This window comes from Dromaius novaehollandiae, chromosome 15 (assembly GCF_036370855.1).
Source record: "Dromaius novaehollandiae isolate bDroNov1 chromosome 15, bDroNov1.hap1, whole genome shotgun sequence".
NCBI classification, from domain to species: domain Eukaryota; kingdom Metazoa; phylum Chordata; class Aves; order Casuariiformes; family Dromaiidae; genus Dromaius; species Dromaius novaehollandiae.
In genome coordinates this window covers 21,862,423-21,875,279 of record NC_088112.1, presented here as the reverse complement: position 1 = coordinate 21,875,279, position 12,857 = coordinate 21,862,423, and the positions used below count along the sequence as shown (strand labels likewise).

General features: G+C 42.1%; 1 protein-coding gene across 3 annotated transcripts; it reads right to left on the bottom strand.

The window, feature by feature from the left end:
- Positions 1-2,092: 2,092 nt before the first annotated feature.
- RNF14 (ring finger protein 14) lies at positions 2,093-9,869 on the bottom strand. 3 transcript variants are annotated; one of them, XM_026118193.2, is made up of 8 exons: positions 9,767-9,869; positions 9,093-9,255; positions 8,406-8,557; positions 7,498-8,025; positions 6,780-7,008; positions 5,982-6,154; positions 5,174-5,304; positions 2,093-3,454 (listed from the first exon to the last, which is right to left on the bottom strand). In XM_026118193.2, the coding sequence occupies exons 2-8, from the start codon at positions 9,244-9,246 to the stop codon at positions 3,397-3,399; spliced, it is 1,425 nt and encodes a 474-aa protein (XP_025973978.1). In that variant the 5' UTR covers positions 9,247-9,255; positions 9,767-9,869; the 3' UTR covers positions 2,093-3,396. The 3 variants fall into 3 exon arrangements, with proteins under 3 accessions (XP_025973978.1, XP_025973979.1, XP_025973980.1); XM_026118194.2 differs by having other exon boundaries at positions 9,093-9,286; positions 9,767-9,868; XM_026118195.2 differs by having other exon boundaries at positions 9,093-9,274; positions 9,767-9,864.
- Positions 9,870-12,857: the final 2,988 nt, after the last annotated feature.

Here is a 12,857-nt window from a genome sequence, read left to right as displayed (position 1 = left end):
GTCCGACCCTAGGTTCCCGCTGAAAAGTTTGGAGCCAAATCAAGGCAAATTAAATAAATAAATTGTAATGACACGCGTGCAGTAGTTACAGCTCGAGTTGGGTGCCTCCGAAGAGGGACCCTGAACAAAGAAATCCCTGGGCAATTATAGCTTTTTTCAAATTAAGTTTCCCTCCCCTCATGCGGCAGTTCAGACCAATAGTAATCTTTGGGTCTGGGGTCTCCTGCTCCCTTATTGGGTCTCATCATTGTTATCTTTACTCTGCCCTTCTTTCTCAGGGCCTTGACAAACAGGTGTTGTTCCAGCAATTAACACTTACAGTGTTATCTTCCAAGGTCCTGATGAAGAGGATACAATCCAGACCCCCCTAATTAACACTGTTTCAGCAGTGAGGGGAGGCTTTGTTTCTCAGGGTCCTGGCGCCCAAGCAGGCCTTATTTCAAAGCCTTGACATCCTCCCTCCCGGAGTGTGACGCATAGGAATGCAAACTGCTGGTAACTCCCTTATCTTTCCAGTCTGCACCAGCTCTGGGGCCCTTTCTCACTGAACTAGGGAGTGCGGCCTAAGGCTTCAGCAAATTTAGCTACTCATGCTAAGCAACTTTTATAAAAGTTGTGCTAAGCGGCAGTATTTTGCAGTCCAGGTCCCAAAGTCTCTGCCCGATCATGGTCCGGTTCAGCGCAGGCTCGGTGTGTCCCGAATGGTCGCAGGGAGACCATTTCAGGGGTCGCAGCAGCTCAGTCCTGTTTCCGCTGGGAACAGATGGCTTGTTTGGGGTTTTGGTTTGCTTGCACCTTATGTACCAAGAAATGTTTAAGGCAAAAGTTCACTCATCTGTCCGCCACACAGTGCTCGCAGCCAGGGCCCACTTACACATCTGCAAATCACCTTTTCCCCAAAACCGTCAAATGCACTACTTCCATGGATGAGGAGGCTTGCCACAAAACACATGCTACAATTCTTCCCTGCCAGGTGGTAGCCATTTGATTAAAAAAATCGTCTTTAAATGAGAGCAAAGGAGGTCACAGCTGTAGCCTTTTACCACCATTGTAAATAAACTGACAAATACTCTGTTCATGCACACAAATGGAGAGGGTACATTTTCAAGTATGAAAAAGGAAGACAAAGTGGCATTTTTATGGAAGAAAAGTATACTTTGAGGAAAGAGCCCTGCACTGCATTACCAGAGTTGCCTACCTTGCGCGCTCTGTCCATGAAGACAGGTTCTGGCTTCAGCTGTACCACCTTTGCAACAGAAGCTGACTGTCCTCAGAGTACAGTTACCTGCTCACCACCTCTTAGAGGATCTGCCCTCCTCTGCCTCACTGCAGAATTCTGGAGCTCCATGCTGGGAGTCCTGAGTGCCCAGGGCTCATAAGCACGGTGGTAGCTGGGTCACCATTCCTCTTCTCTCTGTACGTTCTTGGTAGCAGCAGTAGGTCATTGGGGCATCTCAAAATATTTTACTATAGAACTTGTAGCTCTGGCAGAGATCCCTGCCACAGCTTTTCATCCCATCATACCCTCCAGCCTGTAGGCCCTTCCCTCAGCCCACCGTTGTCCTTGTAGGACCTGCATAGCCTCCCAGGTGCTTGGGAGATCCGGCATCTCTGCCATCCTCCAGGCATGAGGACAGGATTTAAACACGTACTTCCCCTTGTGACAAACATTCCCTGTCTCCCCACATTTACAGTTTGGCAGGAAAAATCCTGCACATGTGCACTACAAGTGACCACCACCCAGAAGCAGAACAGAGCTCTGTGCCACACAATGACCTTCTGTACTTTAATATAACGTCATAATGAAGACAAACAGGGAGACGACCATGTTTGCTGTCTTAAAGTGAATTTAGTGCATGTGAAAGGTGCAGGAAATACAAGTTAAACCACACACAATGTAGACTTTCCCTCCACACTGTCCTCCAGCCTACAACTAGACAAAGGACCACCTCTATGTACCAGAAGGAATCTGCTGCCAAGATCCACTCTTACTGATCTTTTGTCTTTCTTTTTATCACTGCCAGTTCTAATGCCAGTAGACACTTTTGTCCTCTGGGAAAGGAACTAAATCAACACTCATTTTGACCAGATATCCGAGTAGAAATTTATTTACTATCAATCAAAAGTGGGCGAGAAGTGTTCACCTTGAGTGTCTGAAGAGTTTTCAAGCTCCTGAGTTATCCAGACCCTGCTTTTTCTTGTTCTCAACACAGTACATGCAGTTTTAATTTTTAAACAAGTTTTTAGACCATTCTGCAGGTGGAAAAATTTCTTTAAAAAAAAAAAAAAAAAAGTGGTTCCCTCCAATAATTAATTTCATGCTCACAAAACTACTTATTGAGCTCCTAGGGGAAAGGATTTGTGGTTTTTTGACACATTCTGAAGGGCAAGAACAGTGAAAATAATGAATCTAGTCCAGAAGCAGAACTATCTACTAATCAAATTCCATAGATGAAGACTTGGTAAGAAATCGGTTACTTCACCATCCGAGAAGCAAGAAAAGGTGATTTTCAGTATCTTGAAGAAATCAAGTTAATCTTGACTGCATATCCATAAAAATGTGTTTCACGATTTGAGATTCATTCTTTTTATTCTCTCACTGGCCACAGACTCTATTCATCGCTTTAGCACTCCTCACTGTCAAAATTAAGAGAGGCAATATAGTTAGTATGACAGCAACATTGAGATCAGTCACCAAACTGAGTCAGATGTCAGGAAACAGCTGTTGGTCATATTCTGCAACACCATTCAGTAAATGACCCAGGCACTAGAGCCAGCAAAAAGGGGGTTAGGGATAACCAACTTTACCATCATTGTTGAAAGTATCAGTGCCAGAGCAATGAGCTGTTTTTCAAAGGAACAGGTGAGGAAATGCTATAGAAGCAACAGGCTCAAATGCTGAATACAGAAGAACCTTCTGTGTTGTTTCGGTAAGCTTTCCTTGTCCAAGCAGCATCACTATAAAGCTCCAGAAAGAACATTACAGCTATAATACAACTGCCCCAAAAAGCACATGGGTAAAAGTCAAGATCCCTGAAAGGCCACTCTCCCTGGAGGAAACCCTAAAATATTTCTATGATTTGGCAAGTTAACTTTTTTTTCAAAAAAGGGGCACCTCTTGGTACACTTTTTTCAGTAATTTTTAAACTTCTGGCTGGTCGTATTTCTCTTTATCATTAGACATGCTTATTAGGGCCTTAAGTCACCACTGGATGGGCAAAATGATCTCCTTTGGTCCTGACAGCAGCCTCTGAAGAGCTGTGAGAGTATCCTGCAGTGCAAAGTAGTATCATTCGTTTATCATATTAACGGAACTGAAAAGCAAAAAAAACTTGACAAAAAAATGGACAGCATCTGTGTCTGGTTTCTTCAGCTTTTGTTGCTAGAGAAGAGTTACTAGTCTTCATCTTCAGCATCCCAGAACTCACCATCGATGTGCATAGCTTGAAACAATCTGCAAAACAGATGAGAATTTACATCAGGATCTGGGAAAAATGAATCTTAATGAGACATACAGAAATGAGAAATACATGAAGTATACACGAAATATAGAAGTGGCAGGTTCCAGAATTTGTGCACGTCATTAAATACTCCTGCTGCAACCCTCAGTCGATTAAAATATTTTGTGCTTCTACAGTATGTTACATCAGAAGGCCTAACAACATCTTATGAACACGTCTGAAAAGAACCTTTTAAATATTAATAGTCCAAGCTGTATTAAAAAGCACCTAGCATTCTGCCACTCCTAGTTGGTAATTACGCAGTATATAATCAGCAACCAAGCCTGCCTGCTCCAAACAGCTTATGATCAGATGGTATGGAGCTGGGTAACCCACTACAAAAATATAATCAGAGGGAACAAAAGTAAATGTTAAACATGCGGGCTTACTTAAAAGAGAGAGGCTCAGTGAAACTGAAAGGAAAAAGAACAGCAGGAGACACTGGAAGAAAAGGAGAAAGGAAAATGGGGTAGGAAATGGAAGTGAAAAAACTACTGTTGAGAGAAAAAGAGAATCTTGAAGAGGGCCAAGAACAAGAAAAAAATCCTGTCAGCCTTATTTAAAGTTCTGTGAATGCAGAAACTTCTCCCATTTAACACACAGGAAACCAAGGCAGAGAAAGGTGCTGAGGGGGAGGTGTCTGTGGGTGCTGACAAGTTGTATTTAACTCAAGGAAAAAAAAGAAAAAGTCGAAGTTCTGACTGCTATGCCTTCCCACCAGAAGAGCCTACTTCGGTCCTAGATACGACAGGTACAACGTGCCCTTGCTAAAGTTTGAAAGAATCAATTAGGACTAAATCAAGACTGGTTTAGTTCCTAGCTGAATTGTAAAACGCATGTGGCTACAACATCTATATTGTGGGGCATCCCGTCCACCAGAAAGCAGAATGAGATAGTCTTTGTTACACTATAGCATATTTAATGATGTTTACTTTTGCACATAATTTTCCACAAAAGTTGCTCCACAATTCTTCATTTTTTCTATAAACTATCAAGCCTGAACAGATCCACCTCTATTAAAAAAAGAACAGAATAAGCAAGGGAGTATTGCACAAGGCACTGGTATTTTAGATTTTGTATTCAGACACCTGTATATTATGGTGATGGACACATGACACAATGGAATACGTTTGCAAAAAAAATTCCCTGATCGTATTTGACCTCTTCAGAAAGAAAGAACTCAGCGAAGCAAGGTCTGAGGCTACCGTTATTACGGCGCTCTGCTCTGCCTGCCCTTTCATTTGTCCAGCCAGCAGCAACATCCTTTGTCTCTACACATACCCCTAAATGTTGATGATGCAAGCCTTCAGGGTTACGGCTTTCTAGAAGCAGCCTTCTTACCCAGATCCTTGGGTTGCATTATCATTTATCTGAGCACCTTCAAGAAAATACAGACTGTCTCCCAGACAGAGGCAGAAAATAAAGCATTGGGAATAGGCCCTGAAGACTTCTGCAGAAAATTAAAACAGAAGTCCTTAAAGAGCAAAAACGTATCCCAAATCACTCCTGATTTTTTTTTCCAGCTCGTTAAAAGTGTAAATATTTTTGAGAGAAGAAACCGTATCTTAAACTGTACAGCTACGTATTTCAAACTATGAATAATCTGGGAGAGACTACGAAAAAAATATACCTAAGTGGTATTGCACTGAAAAAAAACACGTGTAAATACATACCGATTAAAGCATGGGGAAGATGGATCATTGAAGTGCCTATACGGGTTCACCCTTGACAAAGAACCCATACAAATCCAGCAGAAATACTGCATGCAGCCAGTACACGTCATTTTGTTACAACCATCTAGTTTCTGGCAGGGAAGGAAACAAGAAATAGCAATAAAAATAAACCTTACCCCATCAATCTTAAGACCTGGCTGTGTATGATACCTGTCCTCAAGAATCTTAAGACCTGGCTGTGTATGATACCTGTCCTCAAGATGTATCAACTAGTGATTAAATCCTACCAGTGATATTTTTTCCACTGTTAGTGAACTCTGAGCCAGAATCACAGAATTGTAATTTGGTTGTCTTACTAAAAATATTGGACATTACTATTTTTCTAAAGCTAGTTTTATTTACTAGAGGTACCAGAGATTGACATTTCAGAAACTGGAAGTAGTCACATATAAATAGTGTATTTAACAATTAAAATGTAGCAGAGTGAAACACATGGAAAACAAAGGGATTCACAGAGATCCAGTGTCAGCCTGGATCTTGTTTGTACTGGAGTTTGAACAATATCAGTTGCTATATTTACTCAGGTCCCTGAGCTCTAGAAACATTACCTCCTTCTCTATATAAAGCAGACAAAAATGCAAAGTTCTCTTGTCAATTGCTAGAAATTTACCTTCCCTGGCTAACTTGGAGTCTACAGAGTCTACAAATAAATCTCTGTTCTGGCCTAAATACAGAGCTGACTTAACAATGTATGTTAGTTTCTGTTAAGAATCACTACGATTCTCCAGATTTTCCCCACCATGCTCACCTCTATATGAGTACCACAGCAAGGACAAGACTTTGAGTTCTTTTCTAGCCATTCTTTACTTTCCATTTCCTCAAGGGCTTTCTGAATCACTCTTTTGCCATAACGCTGTTCCAAAAATCTTTTAGTTGCTTCATCTGCTTCTAGATATTCGTTACGTAAATCAATCAATTTCTCTAGGGAGTAAAACAAAGAAACAGCTTCTGAGCTATACTCTATAAAGAAATCCAGCTAATAACAGCATAAAGTGCTCTCAAAGGAAACTAACATCATTAATTAAAAAGCAAATAAATAAATAAATGAGAATTAATATTAACCCCCGTCAGTAGTTTTACACGCTTTCATTATAACAGCATGAGAACAGTCAATGAAATTAGAACAAGTCTACAATGTAAAATTAACTGAAAAAAAAGAAATACTTTTTCCAAACACATTTAATGAAACACATGATGTTGAGATCAAAGATTTAGCAAGGCATCCACTTGATGCAATATCGCCCCTGACAGTAGCCAAAAGTGCATTCACAGAAAAAGGTATTAAAAAAAGAGCCTGTATTATATTATTCTTCCCCTGCTATGGCCTCTCAGAATGTAGCAATCAGCAATTTAGGGACCTCCTGAACTATGGAGTGGCATCCAAGCCATTCTGTTAATTGCCAACAACAGACCTATCCCCAGCGAATGTGTCTAATCCTTTACAAAGCTCTCATGGCAATGAGTTTCACTGTTTAACTTCTGACTTTGTCTTTTTCACACAGCACTTGATTGCTTCTTGATCCATCTCTGAAATATGATGACTCACCTGCAGTGACTTTACACGGAGACACTCCATGGTAAGTCATTTTACAGACAGTACAAAAAGCGTAGTTGCAACAGGAACATATGCCCATGGTACAGCCTGGTTCTTGCATGACTGGTGTCTGACAGCCTGGACGAGGGCAATACACGACATCTGCCATCAAGTCCAGGCTAGACTGCAGAAGCAGGCGGTCATAACGTGCAAACAACTGCTCTCCAACCAACTCTTTAACCTAAACAAAGAGCAAAGCAAGATTACGAGCATCTGAAATTCAGAGTCTGCTAGCTACAGCAAAAAACAGTAAATCAGTGAAAAAACACCTACAGCTGGGATGAATCCACTTTACATTCTCCAACAGATCATGAAATTATTCCTAGAAATGCTACCTTAATAATTACATAATCATTTTAAAATACTGTAAAGACTTATTAGCAATGCAAATCACTGGCACAGGCCCTGCAGAGTTCAAATGAAAAACAAGCAGTGTCAAGTGCAATGGGACATTAATTCAGCCCTCTAATCAGTGCCAATACTAATGCAGCAGGCAAAACTGGTGCCATGTGATCCCATTTCAACTCAGATGCCTCTGTGAGGCTCAGAATACAAGAAAACTTTCCCCTGCTATATTCGCAGTGCTCACCGTTAAAAGCCACACATCGCGTCCCGTAACTATTGTTAAGTTAGCAGAACTCTACCATCCCTGCTTGCACACTTCTATTACCTGGCCAGGAGTAGCCACAGAAGAACACTTTGGTTCTGGACAGTTGAGACAGTGGACCTGACCATCCCTGATCTGTATTTCAAAGTAGTCCTTCAAGCAGGCCTTGCAGTACACGTGGCTGCACTCAGTGAAGTACATACAGTCACTGCCCAGCTTCTCACAGAAGCAGATATTGCACAAGTACATCTTACTGTTAAAGCATTTCCTCTTCTGAGCCTGATCAAAGTCCAAGATTTCCCTAATCAGACTTGACAAAGATTCCACGTCCTGTACAGCTCTTTCATCAATGTTATCTCCCTCAGCTGCCACAGAGCCTGCTGCACCACCACAATCCTTCTCAGCATCTACAGGAACCAAAGGTGTCCTACTTTGCCCATTTCCTTGATGGCACATCTTTAGCTCATACGGGGAGGAAATATTCAGGTAACTCAGTGTTTCCTCCTTCAAAAACTGCATCCAGGCAAACAAGACCACACAGCCTCGATTCTCTTCCCAGACGTTGTCTAAATGCTTGCAAAGAGCACTGAGCTAGAAAAGGAAAAACAGTTCCAGATTTCAGTAAGTTCCGACTTAACGTATTACAGTTTTCCTCTCCCATAGTCCACCTTAATGCAAATTTAGATTTCAAGTTTTATAATGTGTGCATACATACACACACACACATATGTTTAAATGTATTAAAAATACATATAAAAGTGATAAGAATAATTCTCATAGATAAAAGCTTTAATTCCTCAGAATGGCAAGGAAATAAAAACAGATAGGAAGCAAAAGAGCCAATTAAAATAGAGAAGTAATTTTGTTTCTTTTAATTTTCCTTTCATCTACTACACTTACAATTACCAGAGTACTGTTAATTATGAACATTTTCATGATCACAAAAGCTACGTTACAAATATTTTGCAAACCTGGGCTTGGGAGAGCCATTTGCCACTGAGGGTAAACACAGGTGGGGAGGTTGATGGGTAATCTGGTGGGAGTTCAAAATTCAGCACAAGTGGAGGCAAAAAGCAAACTGTGTATTCAAACCCATTGTTCTGGACGCTTTCTGTGGAATTGCCTGAATCAAAGACAATTGTGACAATTTGAGAAATAACAAGAAAATGAAACTCAATGAACTGTAACTGTTTACAACTGTATCCAAGACATCTCTTTTCATTTGATAAATCTCTGGTTTTAAGATGTTTCATTCTGCCCTAAACAACTTAACTGCTCAGTGCAGTAACATTTTCTGGGGTTGCATGCATATGGTTAAATCAGTGAATACCAATACTGTGATACCTCAGATCATCCACAAACCAGTAACCCAGAGAGACATAGCCTCACGGAAAAAAAAAAGTGAACTTAATTATTCCAAAGAAATACTATTATTCAGCTCTAATTTTAAAGTTTAATAAAGAGGTTATATGCCTGAGGATGAAACAGCCCATTCAGATTTAAAAGCTAACAATATCACAAGTACAAGACAAGGTCAGCCATGGTTTTGTCTTAATTGAGGATGCTACAGGTTGCTAAAGCAGTGACCTCTGAACAGATACCAGAAAATTAGCTTACAAAAAGCTAATTTCAGGATAACAAAAAATATCTCAACTCACCACTCACAAAAATTTTGAAGTTTTGGGGCAACTCCAAACAAATTCTTGTTTCTCCTCCTTGGGCAGACTCTGCTCTCTTAAATTCATCTTCATCATAAATGCTAGCCAAAGCTAGCAGCTCATCCTCCTGAGCTTCTTTATCTTCTGAAGACATCTAAGTTTTCTGTGGAGTTAACACCACTCTACAAGATCAGCTGGGTTAAAATATCTTGTTCAAATCATCCATTTGGAATATATATTTTATACTATTAAAATAAGACTTAGAAAACAAAGCAACTGATATCAAAACAATGCAAAATATAATTAAGCTTTTTTTTTTTTTTACAGGTTGAATAAAAATGTTAATAGCTTTGTAAATATAAAACACCTCAGCAGAACACTGAAAATTAAAAAGCAATCTTTTCTGTAACAGTGGCAAAAGACAACTGTAAGAAAATAGAAGAAATATACTAATGGCAAAAATGATACAGTGACATTTCATTAGCATTTGAAAAGGAAAACAGGATGAAAGACCAGAGAAACAAATTAGTATCTCTCAGCAAATGTTCTAGAAAGACACATTTATGATTAAAATTATTCAAAATAACAAGTTTTGACCTTCAGGCATGCATCTTGCAGATGCATTCCTATACCATTTAGGTTTCAGGCTTAGGAAGAAAAAAATCTTTAATTACCTTTTTATTTACTACTGCCCAGTGACAAGCACAGCCACGTTAGTAGAGCCAGAGCAGAGACCCTGATCATTCCTCTGGGAGAACTGGAGGTCATAAACTTTTCCTACTAGAAGACAAGAAATACGTAGACTTTGTTGTCAAAGCGTACATGGTGACGACCCCAGGATTTATGAGCTGCCTGTAGCCAAACAAGCAAACAGACAAGAATTCAGAGGGATTAAAATCCTCTCAGTATTTCCACATGAACGCTAATAAACAAACATCCAGTTTGAGCAGGTAAACTCAGCGATCCACAACAATTTTTATAGCTTTAACAGCAGTAGTTTATTTATACACAGAAGTGCTGATTGCTGCAGTTCTAGCTTTTACGGCTCGCGAGCCTAAGGGCCCCACCGAAGATAAGGGAATCCTATGCTTCTGCCCCCGCCCCCCTTCGGGCAAGTTATTCAGTGCTAAACAGCAAAGAAGAGGGAGCTCATCCAAGCAAGGGCAGAGAGGAAGAAGAAAAATGCAAAAAAAGGTGGAGGGAGTTAAAGAAAAAAAGTAAACACTCAGGCTAAGCTCCCACACGCAAGGAAGCTGCAGGAGAACTGCGCGTATCCTTGTCATTCCCCCCTCATCACGCTGGCGGATCGGGGTAACGCCACACAACCGCCTCGCTTCGCTGCCGCGCAGATAACGCACAAAAGCCAGGGCCTCGCAGAGCCCCGGGGGCCGCGGCGCCGGCAGCCGCCCACGCGCAGCTCCCCAGGCCGCGGCGCGGTCACCCCGCGCCTCAGCACCGCCCCAGGCCCGGCCCCGCAACCCGCCCGCGGCTCCTGCCGCTCGGGAGGCCCCGCGCGCAGCCCCACGGGGCCGGGGGGGTCGCACGGCCTCCCGCGCGCCGCGGTTACCTCCGCCGCGCCCCTGAGGGAGGCCGAGGCCGAGGCCGGGCTCAGCCGCCAGCGGGGAGCGAGGCTGCGCGGAGACGGCAGCCCCGGTGCGGCCGCGCTGCCCCGGCCACTCCGCTCCGCTCCGCCCCGGCGCGGCACCGCCTCCCCCGGCCGTCGCCGCCCTCCCGCAGCGCGGCGCCGCCGCCGCCAGCGCCCCTGCCGGCCGGGAGGGGCCGCAGCGCCCGAGGGGGGCGGGGCCGGCCCGGCCCTAACGGTCATAACGGCCCTAACGGCCGCCGGGCGGCGCCGCGGCGGCCGAAGGCTCCTCGCTCCCGCTCCTTCCCTCAGACTGAGCTCCAGGACTGCCGCTGCCGTCGCGCTTCCTTTCGTGAGCACCGCTTCCTTTTTTTGGTCAGAGCAAGGCGCTGTTTAAGCACATTTCACCACGGCTCAGCCTGGGTTTCACAGCTGTGTGGGGTTTTTTTTTTTTTAAATACAATTTTCTCCCTGAAAAGCAGCTCAAAAAAGAAGAAATAGTACCCTTTTCCTCTTTCTCTGCAGGTGGAAGGCATTAAAAACACAGACGTGAAAAAGAGTCATAGCCTGCTTTTATTCTTCAACTCTGAGTAAGCTGCTTTATAGCTTTTAAACAATGCTAAGATTTAGACCTACGCCAAACTGCCTAAGGGAAGGGAGAAGGAGGCAGCATTGTTGTTACAGAAGGGGAAGATCAGAAATGCTTAAATGGCAACTTTAACTGAAACAGCCTCACTGCAGCAAAACCATTTCCCTGCTCAAGGAGGATCAAGGCAGGATGAAGAATGTCCCAAACGTAAGTACTTAAAAGTGTATGTTCAGACAGCTTTGCAGTGTTCAAGGTTTGCAAACTAGGAGCACAAAGTTCAACTATGCTACCACACCGGTAAGCTTAGCAAGTCCAATAGAGCTCACAGATACTGGGGAAAAAGGGCTGCTTCTGTAAAAATAGATCTGAATAGACTTCTGCAGCACTCACCTTCACTCTTGGCAGCAAGAAAAGTCTTCCTGCTGGGGGAAAACGAGCGGTTCTAGCAGAGCTATACATCTTTGTACCTTCAATAGCAGAAGGACAAAGCTCTTCACCTACCCCAACACAAGTTTCTCTTCATTATAATCAACAGTTTAAAAAGGTAATCCAGTAGAATCCAGTGCATTTATTTCTTGCAATATCTGAATGGGTGTTTCAGCTTTGGATTTGAACACATACAAATTAATGTTTGCAAGTTTAATGACAATCAATACTAGAAGCAAATCACTGTATAAAGCTCATAGAAAAATGCCAAATTTGTCATTTTTTTTGTTGTTGTTGGAAAAGTATTCAGCATTCCAAATGAAGGCCTCATGGAAGCAAACATAACCCTCCCCTTAAAAAAAGTTAGGAACTAGTCAGAATCATCCATCAGTGTAGGCAGCTGGGATACAAGTCTTCATTCTTTCTACAACAGCTATTTTAACTAGAGACAAGGAGTTTACATGGTCTGATTAGCTGGGAAGTTTGCCAGGAATAAACACTTTCATATCTAAGAGCACATTCATAGTCTGATCTGTAAAAGTATACAGTCACTATTCTACATATCAGATAACAGAATGTGATTTTGGGCTCACTATCCATGATGTGAGGAGACCAGCTAATGAATAAATGTATTGATAATACTACATATTACTTTGCATACCTTGTGTAACAATTCATTGCTCAAGTGCAGATAAAATATTAGGTCCAGGTCAAAATAAATCTGAAGTAGTGTGTTAAGAAAGCAAGGGCTAGATTAAGATAAGCAAATGAAAGACTATGTTCCAGGCTCTAGAAAGAGCAACTGCTCTCCCTCATTATCTCCTCACTCCCTTAATATTAATGGACACTATGAACACTGTTGCTATAATCCACAAGAGAAAGTGAATGAAACAACTCTGTGGCAAGTTAGACTTTATAAGGTTTTTGCTGTCTCACTTCTTTAGAACAAGACTGACTCAGCATGAATATGGTTAAAAACAGATCAGCTTATGGCTGTTTCTGTAAGTCTAGTAAGAATACCAGAAAGTTCTAAATACAATCATTATGGCAAGAGATACAACTTATTTGACCAAGTAGTTAGCTACTTAAGTGTTCTGACAATGACCAAGCCTCTCCAGAAACTATTGAGAGCCCTGTGGTATTCACTGGCTTCAATTTGTATTCAGAA